Below are 14,708 nucleotides of genomic sequence, written 5' to 3' on the forward strand. Positions count from 1 at the left end.
TGCTGACAAGAGGAAGGGGAAATTAAAACTGGCACTTGTGAGATAAGGTTTAGCTCTGCAACGCATTTCAGATAGTGGGCTCTCACTGGTTCATCTTCCACTTGGCTATAAATATATGTAGAGGTTTAGCTTCTTGGGTCGGCTCTTGGCAGTTTAGTATAAATGGCCTAGTTAATTATTAGAAATCTGTCTGGCTTTCGTTCGGCGTTTTGTTTACAGCACCTACAACATTAATCTTGCCGAGACACAACATGAATATAAATGTGCATGGACAACCTTTCCGAGGAATCCAATGCAAATGCCAAGAAAAGTGGACAGTCAAGTTAATTAAATGTCCCTCATGGAGGATCGCATTAATAACCCACTGGATAGACACGGCTGTAATGGAAGGGATTTACAGGGCACAGAGGTTCTTTTCGTTTCAGTGGCTTCTGGTGTTCAGGAGGCACCGCTCTGCAATACTGACATTTTCTCTGTCCCGTATTTAGGTATAGTGACTGCTTTTATTGAAATCGATGTTATTCTCAATAGCCTGGATTTATGAACTACACATGCGGGCAGAAAAATACCGTCTGCACATCTGAATGTGGTTATTTGGTGACAAGCGCACGGATTATTGCAAGCCTCATTCAGATAAGACCTCATGTGCATGACAGTGTGCTATCCACATTTTTTGCAGATAAGCGCACCGACCCATTCATTTCCATGGGGCCATTCAGGTAGCCGTCTTCTTTGTGGGTCCGTTATGCAAATTATTGAACATGTCCTATTAATTTCCATATTTCAGACAAGCATTGTCCTTTTGATGGGAATGCGAAAAATGCTGAATGCAGAAATAAGGATTTCGTATTTTGTGTATCTGTTTGTGGTCTGAAATATGGACATAGCCGTGTGTGCCTAAGGCCCCTCCTTTCCTTGCGGGTGCAATGCGTGATGTGAATGCATAGCACCCGCACTGAATCCTGACCCATTCATTTCAATGGGTCTTTGTACATGATAGTTTTTGTTTCACACATCAGTTCTGCATTGCTTAAAAAACGCAGCGTGTTCTATATTCTGCATTTTTCACGCATAGAAGTGAAAAACGCATTGTCGATGCAAAGCGTTTTTCACTGATGGTTGCTAAGAGATGTTGTTTGTAAACCTTCAGTTTTTTATCACGTACGTGAGAAACGCATCAAAATGTATTGCACCCGTGCGCAAAAAACTAAACTCAATCGCAGACAAAACTGACTGAACTTGCTTGCAAAATGGTGTGAGTTTCCCTGAACGCACCCGGAGCCAATCCATCACGCTCGTGTGAAAGAGGCCTAAATGGGATATTTCTTCAATAAATCTACCACCTTTGAAAATACACTTCATGGTTTCTAGTTTGTCCCAGTTTTAATTCGAAGTGTTAAATGGGTTTTCCGGGAAGCCTATACTGATGACCTTTCTTCTGGATTGGTCACCAGTAGTTGATCGGTGGGGGTCCGACACCTGAGACCCCGCTGATCAGCTGTTTGAGAAGGCACCGTTGCTCACAGTGCTGCAGCCTTCTCTGAGCAAACCGAGCACAGCACCGTACATTGTATAGCAGCTGTGCTCAGTATCGCAGCTTAGCCCCATTCATTTCGATGGGGCTGAGCTGCGCCTAGGACTGTGACTAGTGAACGTACCATCACATGGCCTAGGAAAAGCTGGAGAAGGCCACAGCGCTGGTGCTGGTGACTTCTCAAACAGCTGATCAACAGGGGAACCGGTGTCCTCTGGATAGGTTATCAGTAGAAAACTCTCAGAAAACCCTTTTAAAGGGGCTGTCCGGGTTAATAAAATATTGCAATCAGAGCAGGGGAAGTCCTAAAATAAAAAAGTTGGTATTACTTACCTGGAAAATCCCTAACTATTCTGGTTCTTCTGCCTGTCTCTGCTGTCATGCAGTGATGATGACTACTCACATGGGACCATGGCAGCCAATCAGGGACTGGTTATTGGTTGCACCAGTGACGTATAGTAAGTCGCAATGTTATCACTGCAGGACAACAGAGAGTGACATCCTCTGCTAATTGAAAATGTTTTATTATGTGCTCATGTTGTCTTCTCCTTTATATAGATCCAGAACAGGATGTGGCTGTTAAATCTGCACAAGAACGAGCTGACATAGTTGCCAAATATGACAAGGTGAGTGACACAGGTATTTCTTTATTTTTTTTTTATTCTTTCCAGCTCTGTGTGTTAGGAGATGGTTCGCATTCCTAAAACAAGTTATACTGCTGATTCTGGATCATATAGTGCCATGAAAAATGATTCATACCACCTTGATCTTTTTTCACATTACACCCACAAACTTAAATGTACTTTATTGGGATTTTATGTGATAAACACAAAGTAGAAAGTATGTATGAAGTGAAAATTTGTAATAAATAAAAAAATGAAATGAGTATGGCATGCGTTTATATTCAGCTCTCTCTATTCTGATACCCCTAAATAAAATCCACTGTGACCAACCGCCTTCAGAAGTCACCTTATTATTAAATAGAGTCCACCTGTGTGTAATTTATTCTCAGTATAACTACAGCTGTTCTGTGAAGCCCTCAGAGGTTTGTTAGAGAACATTACTGATCAAACAACATCATGAAAACCAAGGAACACACCGGACAGGTCAGGGATAAAGTTATGGAGACATGTAAATCAGGGTTAGGTTAAAAAAAGAATTAGAAAATAAATAAATATATATATCCCAAGCTCTGAACTTGTTATGCAGTTATTTGCAGTTTGCCACAAGCCATGTAGGAAACGCAGCAAACATGTAGAAGAAGGTGCTCTGGTCAGATGAGACCAAAGTTGAACTTTTTGGCCTAAATGCAAAATGCTATTTGTGGCGGAAAACTAACTGTGCACATAACCTTGAACACATCATCCCCACCGTGAAACATGGTGGTGTCAGCATCATGCTGTGGGGATGCTTTTCTTCAGCAAGGACAGGAAAGCTGGTCAGAGTTGATATGATGAAAATGGATGGATCTAAATGCAGGGAATTCCTGGAGGAAAACCTGTTAGAGGCTGCAAAATACTTGAGTGGGGCAGAGGGTCACTTTCCAGCAGGACAATGACCCTAAACCTACAGCCAGTACTGCAATAGAACGGTTAAGATCAAAGTATATTCATGTATTAGAATGGCCCAAAGTCCCATTGAGAATCTGTGGTAAGACTTGAAAATTACATGATTTTCTTATTTCATGACGTAAAGTCATGATTTTATGAAGGACACGGAGGCGAGTATTGCTTTAACTCTCTCTTAACTCCTTTTATAGCAGCAAAGAAAAAAACATAACATTGAGGGTACAGTTACCAAGGCAAGTAACCCCTCCCCTCAATCCCAGTGTATATAAGGTCTCTTCCCATTAAGATCCTCCTCTTTCTTTGTGCACTGCCGTGTTCGAACTGAGACCCACTGGAATATAAACATCTGGACGAAACAACCGGAACTACTGGAGAACCTTCGACCGAAACTTTCACAACTGGAAACGAGAACAGGAAACCTGCACTTTAGAAGTAAAACACGCTGGAGTATGCCCTCCAAGGCCTGATATCTTCAACCTGTGGAGACAACGTTGGAAAAGAAAAAAACCTTGAGAAGTCGAAACAGGATAGTTAATACAAATAACATCGTTACTGGTTAACAGGAATTCATAGCTAGCTGCCCGGATGGCGCAAAAAACTGAAAACAAAACACCTGAAATGAACCGGGAACAGAGAGACTCTCTACTTATCTGGTAGCAGCAAAGAAAGAGGAGGATCTTAATGGGAAGAGACCTTATATACACTGGGATTGAGGGGAGGGGTTAGTTGCCTTGGTAACTGTACCCTCAATGTTATGTTTTTTCTTTGCTGCTATGGTAGGAGTAAAGAGAGCGTTAAAGCAATAGGAGCCTCCGTGTCCTGACTTAAAATTACTGTTCACAGATGCTCTCCATCCAATCTGTCTAAGCTTGAGCTATTTTGCAAAGATGGGCAAAAATGTCATCCTCTAGATGTGCAAAGCTGGTAGAGACATAGCCCAAAAGATGGTCCTAAAAAGTATTCACTTGGGTGGGTTGAATACAAATGCACGCCACACTTTCCAGATTTCTATTTATTAAAAATTTTAATAACCATGTATAATTTTATTTTCACTCCACACATACCTGCTACTTTGTGTTTATCTGACACATAAAATCCCAATAAAATACATTTAAGTGTGTGGGTGTAACATGAAAAAAATGTGGAGAAGTTCAAAGGGCATAAATACTTTTTCAAGACACTGTAAGTACATTATTAAGGCAACTCCCTAATTTGATTTAAGGTTCACTCAAGGGAAGTATACATTGTGGTATAGATGACTAGACATGATCTAAAGAATCTCTCAGCAGTAAGTTAAGACAAATGAATACATCCTCCAAATAGTTGATGCATGGGTCAGGTAAGCTTACACAAGGCATACACACCCCCTTTGCTATTTTCCCAACTGCCCGTGCACATGTGTAATCAAGACGTTGGACCAAATTTTCTCTAACAAGTATGGGCACCTTTACAGAAACGTCAACGTCATGGTAGTTCTGTGGGCAGATCTGCTGCCTTTTAGTGCTGGGGCAATGCACAAGCACACAGGCCCACATTTACTCAAGTGTATTGAATTTCGATGTAAAACAGTCACCAAAATTTGGCACATTTTCTGGCACATAGGGGAAGATTTGCCTGATGAGAAGACATGACTTGGGCTACTTTCACACTAGCATTTTTGCTGGATCCGGCAGGGATCAGTAAAAACGCTTACGTTACTGATAATACAACTGTTTGCATCTGGAATGAACGGATCTGGTTGTATTATCTTTAACATAGCCAAGATGGATCCGTCATGAACTCCATTGAAAGTCAATGGGGGACAGTTCCATTATTTTTTTTTTGTGTCTGAGAAAACGGACCCGTCCCCATTGACTTGCATTGTGGGTCACGTCAGATCAGTTTTGCTCAGCATCCCATGACTGAAAGAAAACCACAGCATGCTGCGGTTTACTTTCCGTCATGGGATGCTGAGCAAAACGCATCCGGCGTGACCCACAATGCAAGTACTCCGTTCTGTTCAGTTACATTTTGTCCCCATTGACAATGAATGGGGACAAAACGGAAGCATTTTTTTTCCGGTACAAAGACCCTATGACTGATCTTAATACTGGAAAATAGAAACGCTACTGTGAAAGTAGCCTTATCAGAAAAGGGGGCACTCTTTAAGATGTGTCAGTGTTGCACCAAAATTGCACAAAGTAAGCCAGCCAATAGTTGGTATAAAGTAGAACAAACATGTCTATTGTGTACCAAATTTATCATCCTGCATGAACCACTGTGAAAAATTTGGTGCACGCTTAGGGCTCATGCACACGACCGTATGCCCTCCATGACATATGGTCCGTGAGCAGGCCATATGTCCCGTAGCGGCATACATCGTGTGCACGGGAGCGCACAGCATCATAGGTTACGGGCCGCCCGCGGGGCTATTGTCCCACACTCATATCATCTGAGTGCGGGACAAGAGCCCCGTGGGTGGCCCGATGCGCACAGCATTATAGTCACCTATGATGCTGTGCGCACGATGTATGCCGCTCCGGGACATATGGCCCCCTCACGGACCGTATGTCTCGGAGGGCATACGGTCGTGTGCATGAGCCCTTAGACTGCCTAAGTTTATGCTACATTTTAGACAGGATTATTAAATCTACCCTATAGAGTTTGCATGTCCTCCCCATGTCCGTACAGCATGCATGATAATAAGCCTATACTAAGGTGTTTGCACGTATCTTGCTGTGTTCTCACCTTCTGTCAGCACTTAATAAAGGCGACATGATGTGATGATCACTGTGCCGCAAGTGGCAAGAACTCAGCATGAACCGGGCGGATCTCTCACTACATTCAAAGCACCTTCCTGACTGAATGTATAATGTCTATTATGTTGTGTGGTTTGCTTTTTAACTTCAAACATTTCCATTTCTGTGAGTTTTCACCCTGATGCAGATCTCAGTAGATGTAGTAAGAGAATTAACAGCATTGGTTCCATTGAAGGGAACTAATCATTTTACTACATTGACCTTTTATTCAAAAATTTTTTCCTAACAGTATAGATTTAATACCTGGGATTGGCACCCACACTGTTTCTTCTATACCGGTCATTACATGTCCATCCAGCAATACTTTTGCTGGGGGATACACATGCGCAGATATACTACTGTATGACTACTATGGTCGCAGTGGTGCTAAATACTGTCCTTTGCCTTTCACTGGTACTCTACTTTCCCACCGATTCTATGACGAAGCCGAGCACAGCGAGTTCCCTGGAGAGCTGGAGCCTTACTACCTGCACTGCAACAGGATTGTCTCCAGCTTTCAACTGAAAAGCTTATGGATGTTTATGTATTTATGTATGTATGTATTTTACGCACTTATATGGCGCTACTATATTCCGCAGCACTTTGCAGACATTAGCATCACTGTGTCCCCAAGGGTGCTCACAATCTAAGGTCCCTATCAGTATGTCTTTGGAGTGTGGAAGGAAACCGGAGTACCCGGAGGAAAGCCACTCAAACACGGGGAGAACATACAAACTCCATTCAGATGTGGTATTGCCAGTGTATATGTACTAAACAGAGAGGAGAGGGGGGCTAAGACTGAGAAATCGGCGAGCTGGGGAGCGGCTGGTGAAGGAATGGCACCCACAAGGCATTATGGGGCTTGTAGTAAACAGCCTGTTCAGTGTCGCATAGAGGGCAAAAAGGAACCAAAAAGTCTACTAAAAATAAATGGTCTTCCTTTTATAGCCTGCAGACACTTCCTGTAAAAATGTATACCACTTTCTGAGTAAAGTATAGCGCCACACGCCTAGATAGCGGACTTGGCTTACTGAGAAGCTAAAGGTGACAACCAATGTGGCTGCACTTCCCTTTGGGTGCCTTAACAACTAACGGTTCCTATATGTCTGAGTAAAACAGGTACACATATAGGAGCTGTGTATTAAGCGGCAAGAACGAGAATGCTTCGAGGGGATAGAATATATATATATATATTTCTATGTATGTATGTTCTCTCCTTGATGACCCACCTCTGTCGTTATCGTTCTGTGAGCACTCCTGCTCTGCGCATGAACTGTAACAGCTTCCTAGAGCAGGCTTTTGCTCTACAGCCAGGATCAGAGGTAGTTTCAGTTTCAGCTGTTAACTCTTTGATTGCCACACTGACCACGGCATGATAAAAGGAGATTTCTCCCACTAATTGGGTCTCAGCGATCTGATTGGAGGTTGGGTAAGCCCTCTGCAGTCAGCCCTTGGGACCTAGAAAGGACCCCAGGACTGTAAGTGCAGTAATTCCGCATGAATGTTTCCCTAACTGCAGTCTGTGCCATAGAGACACAGAGCATAATGTATTGGCATACAGGCGTTTGCTAATACATTAGAAGTATAAAATAATGTTGTCATATATAGTAATTCCTTAATGGATTTTTAGAAAAAATATAATAAAAAAAGTTAACCAAAAATATAAATTGGGGGGGGGGGGGGGAAAGCTTGAAACAAAATAAGTGATTTATTTTAAATACATTTTATTCTGCATATGTTAGGTCCTATTCACATCTTGTTTTAGCTGTTTGTTGAGTAGATACGTTTAGCCATACCGTAAAAAAAGTATTCAAACGTATGCAATTTTGTGGCTATCTATCCTTTTTTAATGTATATGTTTGACGGATGCGCATTGTCTTGTTTCTCTCAGTCTCCTATTCACTGCAATGTAAAAAAAAAATATTTTCTATACATTTTTTTTCCCCCCAGGACCGGAATGGTGACAGAGTCAAAAGTATGCACTTTTGAACTACGTTTGCCTAATTATAGTCTATAGGTACATCAAGGCATACGTTTTTTCTGTTTACAAATGTATTCGTTTGACGTAAAACAAAAATGAGATGTGAACAGCCCCTTACAAAAAAAAAATACACTTATTAGTTATCCACATGACCAAAATAACCTGAACAACTCATGTTAAGGGTTATTCAGTGTGAAATCCGTACAGTAAAAAAAATAAACACATCAATGTCAAAAGTCTCTTTTTCTATATTTACGACCAACAAAATGCACATAATGGTAATAAATGTGCACTCTCAAACACCACCAGAAGAAATGCACTCTCTGCCACAAAAGGTGAAGCCTTGCAAGTCGATCGAGCTTTATGTAAATTTTTACTGTGTTAGGCCAAACACACCGGCAAGTCCAATTCTCAAAACTCGCAGCGTGTGTCAGTGTGAGGTCCTGTTCCGACCTATACATATTTATAAAGCTGTGTGATCCTGAGAGTCCTGGAATCTATTGTATTACACTAACCACATTATGTCAGTGTAATTCATTAAGGACTCTCAGGGTCACACAGCATTATAAATCATTATAAGGGCTCAGCCACACGTCTGTGTGGTCGGTGCTGACTGATTTAGACACATTCAACTTGAATGGGCCCACAATCTGCCCGCACTGCAAAAAACTGCATTTCCTATTTTTTTTTTGCAGTGCGGATGGAGGTATGGACCGAAATCCATGGAAGCACTCTATAGTGATTCTGTGGAATTATGCTCCATGCCTCCGCACCGTATCTTTAGGATTGCAGGCCACAATACAGGCACGGCAGGCACATGTTTGTGTGCATGAGCCCTAATGCTGTGCGATCCTGTCAGAGGAGCGGAGGAGGTCAGAACGGGACCTCACACTGACACACGTTGCGAGTTTCTCACATTGAACTGGCTTGGTGTATCTGCCCTTTAAAGGGGTTGTCTGGGATTGAGGACTTTGTTCCATTAGTACAAGACAGACATACAAATAACATACATCCATGTCCTACCTTTTTCCACATGTTTCTGAAGCCCCGTTTTCTTATAGGAAATTCTTCGCCGGAAGTGAAGTTTTCTTAGACTCGGTGACATACCTGGTCCCTTGCAAGAGCGCTGAAGCCTCTTTTTCCAGCTACTCAGGGAGCCCGGTGACGTCACCGGCACTGATGGGTGGGCTTTAGCGCTGCTCTAGCCAGTAAAACGGCTAGGGCAACGCTAAAGCCCGCCCAGCAGAGCCGGTGACGTCACCGAACACACTGCCAATCAGTGTGTTACTGTAAACAAAAGAGCCTTTGCCCTGCGCGATTTAGCTTGGCGCATGAACTGCCTGGGTGAAAATAGAGGTTTGTCCGGGATAAGCTCTGAACTCGGACAACCCCTTTAACTAACTTTACAGTGTTTCTAACCAAAATAAGTTTTTACTGACTTTGCTTTGCTTCCAAAACAGGGCAGAGAAGGTGCACAGATTGAACCTTGGGAGGATGCGGATTACCTAGTCTACAAGGTCACCGATAGATTTGGCTTCCTCCAGTAAGTGTCTGTTTCTTGTAGGGCTTGGGGAAGATTGTAAAGGGTGACAGATCTTGTGTGCAAGTTAATAACATTTTATCGCCAGAGTGTTCGGATGATTTAGTTTGTGCTTGCATGCCGATTTTCAGTTATTAAACTTTAATGTGTGTCTTTTTAAAATGAAATTATGTTAGTCTGGGGAGCACGCGTGATTCATTCAGAGCGTAAAATGAAGATGAACTGTTTCATTTACTGTTCTCTTTTCATTCTCTTCCTTCACCCCCTCCTACCGCCTTGTTTCTATGAACTTGTTGCTGTTTCAGTTAATATTTAACAGAGGAGTTTCAAACCTTTATAAAATGGTCTGTAACGTGTTGCCAGTAAATATGTAACCGTATTACCAGTTGTCACTTCAGTACGGACTGAACGTCCAGCAGGTTATTATTATTATAAATTTTTAAGCTCCATTTATTCCAGGGAGCTGTATGTATGACAAGGGGTATACAACATGAATTAAAACATATTTAATAAGCATGGACTAACTTTGTGACAGACTAGTACAAGGAGGGAGACAACCCTAACATTGTGGGCTTACAGCCTACAAAGGAAGGGGTAAGGAGACAGATGGGTTATTGCAGGTTGTAGGCTTTCCAGAGGAGGTGATTTTTCAAGTTGCGTGTGAAAGTTCCGATGTTAGGGGAGAGTCTTAGGGGAGATAATGATATTCAGAGTATGGGGGATGCATGGGAGAAATCATGGAGATGATTGTGTGAGGATCAGACAAGAGGAGAGATCTTGGGAGGAAGTCAGAGAGACGTTTGCAGGCAACTAAATAGTGTGTCAGTAAGACGTTGCAGTCCCCCATGAGAGTACAGCCAAGGACTCTGAGACCCAGAAAGGTGAGCTTTCCTGAAAATGGATGAAGGAAAGCTTGTTGCATGTGTTCTTTCTAGAGAGAGCAAGTAAGGGAGTAGCGGTTTAAGCAGTGTGGCCGTGGATCAGTGAAAGGAGAGAGATAGAAAAGTGGGGATTTGCTGAGGGGGGATGAGGAGATATAAGTTGATGTGAGAAGTATAGGGTGTTAGGTGGCAGTGTGTGTCTAGGAAGGATGCTTTTGTTTAGATGGAGGTCAGCCAAATCAGTTGGGTGACAGGGTAAAAGGGCAGGAGAGAGACAGTAAACAGTTCACTGCTGTGTGTAGGAGTCTATAGATTACTGTATTACCTGAATACTTAATGTGAAGGACAGTTCATATTTGCTTTTACAATGCACCTTTCATTCTACATGTCAGACGAGAAGTACCAGTCCTCACATGTATTGATATTTGTGAAGCCCAACTCTTTGATGTTCTACTGCTCTACCCTACTACTTGCTTCATTAAGCCTCTTTATTACAGTAGGTAGCCCTAACATTAGTACCTACGGAAAATCTGCTAAGAACCTTGAGCAACAATACTATTCCCACAGTATGCACACTTAAAGGGGTTGTCCCACAAAAAATATTCTACCGTTTTCAAACCAGCACCTGGATCTGTATACATTTGTAATTGCATGTAATTAAACATTTCTTATAGCCACTGAGTTAATCAATAAAATGTATCTGTGCATGGGCGACGCTGGAGATGGTTGATGGTGGAACAAGAGATTGGCTGCCGGTAATTCTCCCAGTTACTAACATTGTTCTCCATTCACATCATGCACTTAGTTGACTTGTAGTTTTGACCAGGGTGGACTAACCTTGAGACTGGTCAATTACATATTGTCTTATTTGATGACAAGCTAAGGCTACTTTCACACTAGCGTTAATATTTTCCGGTATTGAGATCCGTCATAGGGTCTCAATACCGGAAAAAACGCTTCAGTTTTGTCCCCATTCATTGTCAATGGAAAGAAAACGTAACTGAACAGAACGGAATGCACCAGAATGCATTCTGTTCCGTTCTCATACCGGAGAGCAAACCACAGCATGCTGCGGTTTGCTTTCCATCCTGGGATGCGGAGCAAGACTGATCCGTCATGACCCACAATGCAAGTCAATGGGGACAGCTCCGTTTTCTCTGACACAATAGAAAACGGATCCGTCCCCCATTGACTTTCAGTGGAGTTTATGACCGATCCGTCATGGCTATGTTAAAGATAATATAACCAGATCCATTCATAACGGATGCAGATGGTTGTATTATCAGTAACGGAAGCGTTTTTGCTGAACCCTGCCGCATCCAGTAAAAACTCTAGTGTGAATGCCTACCAGCTATGTCAGAAAAACACACTTATTGCATGACATAGTTGTGCTGTCACCTCGTAAATCAGTTTCAAAGTAAGTATCTTGCCATATAGGGTAGGTACCCCAAAACGTAACCATACCTTTCTTGTTAAAATCTGATTAGCTAATCATGAGAAATGCTTTCCACTGCGCTTTGCAGACTTTATCATCAGGCTGTCCCCAATGGGGCTCACAATCTAAGTTCCCTATCTGTATGCCTTTTGGAGTGTGGGAGTAAACTGGAGGAAACCCACCCAAACACGGGGAGAACATACAAACTCCATGCAGATGTTGTCCTTGGTCGGATTTGAACCTTAGGACCCCAGCGCTGCTAGGCACCAGTGCTAACCACTGAGCCGGTACCTGCTCTAAAATGTTAAGAACTGTAAATCAATTGCTGAGTGTTACTGGTGGAGTGATAGTGGAGGAGCTCTGCCCAGTGGCACACCAAAATCTTCTTTGCATATAGTGAAGCATTTCTCAGCATTGGAAGACAGAATTTTCTCAAGAAAAATAGGGTTCTGTTTGGGGGCACCCACCACACATGGCGGTCTGCTTCCTTTGAATATAACTATTTTGGAGATGACAGCCGTATGTATGCTAGTGCTTGGCACACAAGGATATTAAGCATCTGTTATATTGTTCCCAAATATGTGGCCCATAAATACTCATAGGGACTTGCCAAACCTCCATACTGATGTGTTTCTCATTCCTTGAGTAAAAGATAAATCAGTCTTCCATAGATGCAGTGCTGTACTGTAGCACTTGAGACGCCTAAGTCTAATTTCACACTCGCGTTTTGGCTTTCAGTTTGTGAGACCCGTCATGATCTCTCACAAGCGGTCCAAAACGGATCAGTTTTGCCCTAATGCATTCTGAATGGATAAGGATCTGCTCAGAATGCATCAGTTTGCCTCCGATCAGTCTCCATTCCGCTCTGGAGGCGGACACCAAAACACTGCTTGCAGCGTTCTGCTGTCTGCCTGACCAAGCGAAGCCAAACCGATCTGTCCTGACACACAATGTAAGTCAATGGGGATGGATCCGTTTTCTCTGACACAATCTGGCACAATAGAAAATGGATCCGTCCGCCATTGACTTTTAATGGTGTTCATGACGGATCCGTCATGGCTGTAGAAGACATAATACAACCGGATCAGTTCATGACGGATTCATGCGGTTGTATTATTGTAACAGAAGCGTTTTTGCAGATCCATGACGGATCCTCAAAAAATGCTAGTGTGAAAGTAGCCTTACAATACATTTGCATTACGGTCCATGTTTCTTATATCTATGAACTTATAAGTTACATTTTTGCAGGTGTAGCTGCTAGGATCCCTATGGATCTCAAGAACAAGAACATCCTGCGCCTAATTTTAGGAGTGAGTGCATCCCCTTTAGGCCATTTCACACAGTCAGTGTTTGAACAGTGATTTCCACAGTGACTGTGAGCCAAAACTAGGTGTAAATCTTTCCCTTATACCTTATGTTTGTGTAGCCTCCACTCCTGGTTTTGGCTCACAATCACTGATGGAAATCCCTGGTCAAACACTGTATGAATGCAGGCTAAAGGGCCCATTACACGGGACGAGAATCCGCCAGATATTTGCTAACAAGCATTAATAGGAACACTCGTTGGCGATTATCTGGCTGTGTAAAGGTGCCACCCATTACCCGATGAACGAGCGGATCGCTCATTCGTCGGGTAATAGGATTATTGGTGTGGACACCTAAATAATCATTTACTGCAGACAGATCGTGCCGTCTAATCACTCTCCGCAGGCAAACAGTGAGTCTGCATGGGGAAGACCGGTGGCATTAGCGCTCACTCCTCCCCTTTACTGTGGAGGAGATCATTGCATGTAAATGAGCAGGCGATTGCCGTGAAAGAACGCTTCCTTCCTGATAATCGCCCGCAAAATTGTCCTGTCTAAAGGGATCTTTAGGCTTTGTTCACATTCTTGTTTTTCACAGACAAGTGATATCCACAGATAGCACACATACACAATGATTAATGTTTGTCTCACACATCAGTGGTTTTCCAAAAATCCCAGACACGAGCACTACTTTGGTCCGCGATTCAGACCAAACATGCCTATTAATGTCTGTAGGTTTGTGAAAAACCACTAGCCACACAGATGGCATCCTTTCATGGACCATTGGTAGGAGATGTTCTGGAAAATTATTTTCAGCTGAGCAGTGTCTGTGGAATACGGATGATACACGGAGGTCAAAAAATGGACACACGGACCAAACACGGTTTCTTCACAGACAAAACACACATGGCTTTTCCATGGACGTGGACTAAAATGTGAACAAGGCCTTATTTTAGGTTGTGGCTTCCTATTAAAAATAGTAGTAGTTTTGGAAACGTCTAGCTCTGTATATAGAATATGTCTCTAGTTCTACCTGGCATTCTGGATTGATGGTTCCAGCTGAAATCCAGTTTAGATGTCACCATTATGGTTTTAAGCTGCCCATTTCTAAACTGAAATTACAAGGTTGCTATCTTATCTCCAGCACAAGTACTGTGTCTTCATGCTTTAAGTATATTTATAGAAGCAATTCAGATGTTATAAGGCTATTAAGCCCATCTTAAATTCTGTAGCACTTTCCTAAAATGCTTCATGTTCTGAATTATGTTATTTTGAGGGGCCATTTTTAGACTTTTATGGTTAAGCACTTTTTCATATTACACTGTTGCCTGCAGCGCACATAAAAATGTTGAAGCTACAAATTAAAACTAGTCTAATATATTATTGATTAGCCATTTCAATGTAAATTAAGTGAGTTTTGTGTCTACAGGGTCAGACTGGCAGAGTTTTATTCACTGGCCTGTAAAATTCTCATAAACTAGCATGGGTACGTTTAACCCCTAGTGATAGAAAGGCTTTGCCAATTACACTTTTATATCTTCCATATAGTGTAGCATTTTTAGCTTTCGAATGTTTGTATGTCCTGCAACTTGGAAAATCCAATTAATAAGCAGCGCTTGAAACAATTGATGTAGAGCAGCCGGAATGAACACGTACGTCCTCCATAGTTTCTCTTTAACGTCATATTT

The 14,708-nt window shown here is 42.3% G+C and overlaps 1 protein-coding gene across 3 annotated transcripts in view; it reads left to right on the forward strand.

Moving 5' to 3' along the window:
- The window catches only part of USP6NL (USP6 N-terminal like), a 131,867-nt gene that overhangs the window by 70,636 nt on the left and 46,523 nt on the right, over positions 1-14,708 (forward strand). For all 3 annotated transcript variants that reach the window (XM_040413229.1, XM_040413233.1, XM_040413231.1), the window contains 2 exons: positions 2,093-2,160; positions 9,321-9,403. In XM_040413229.1, the coding sequence (XP_040269163.1) occupies positions 2,093-2,160; positions 9,321-9,403 (151 nt within the window). The remainder of the gene's footprint in view (positions 1-2,092; positions 2,161-9,320; positions 9,404-14,708) is intronic.

The sequence above is a fragment of the Bufo bufo genome, chromosome 1, assembly GCF_905171765.1.
Source record: "Bufo bufo chromosome 1, aBufBuf1.1, whole genome shotgun sequence".
NCBI lineage: Eukaryota > Metazoa > Chordata > Amphibia > Anura > Bufonidae > Bufo > Bufo bufo.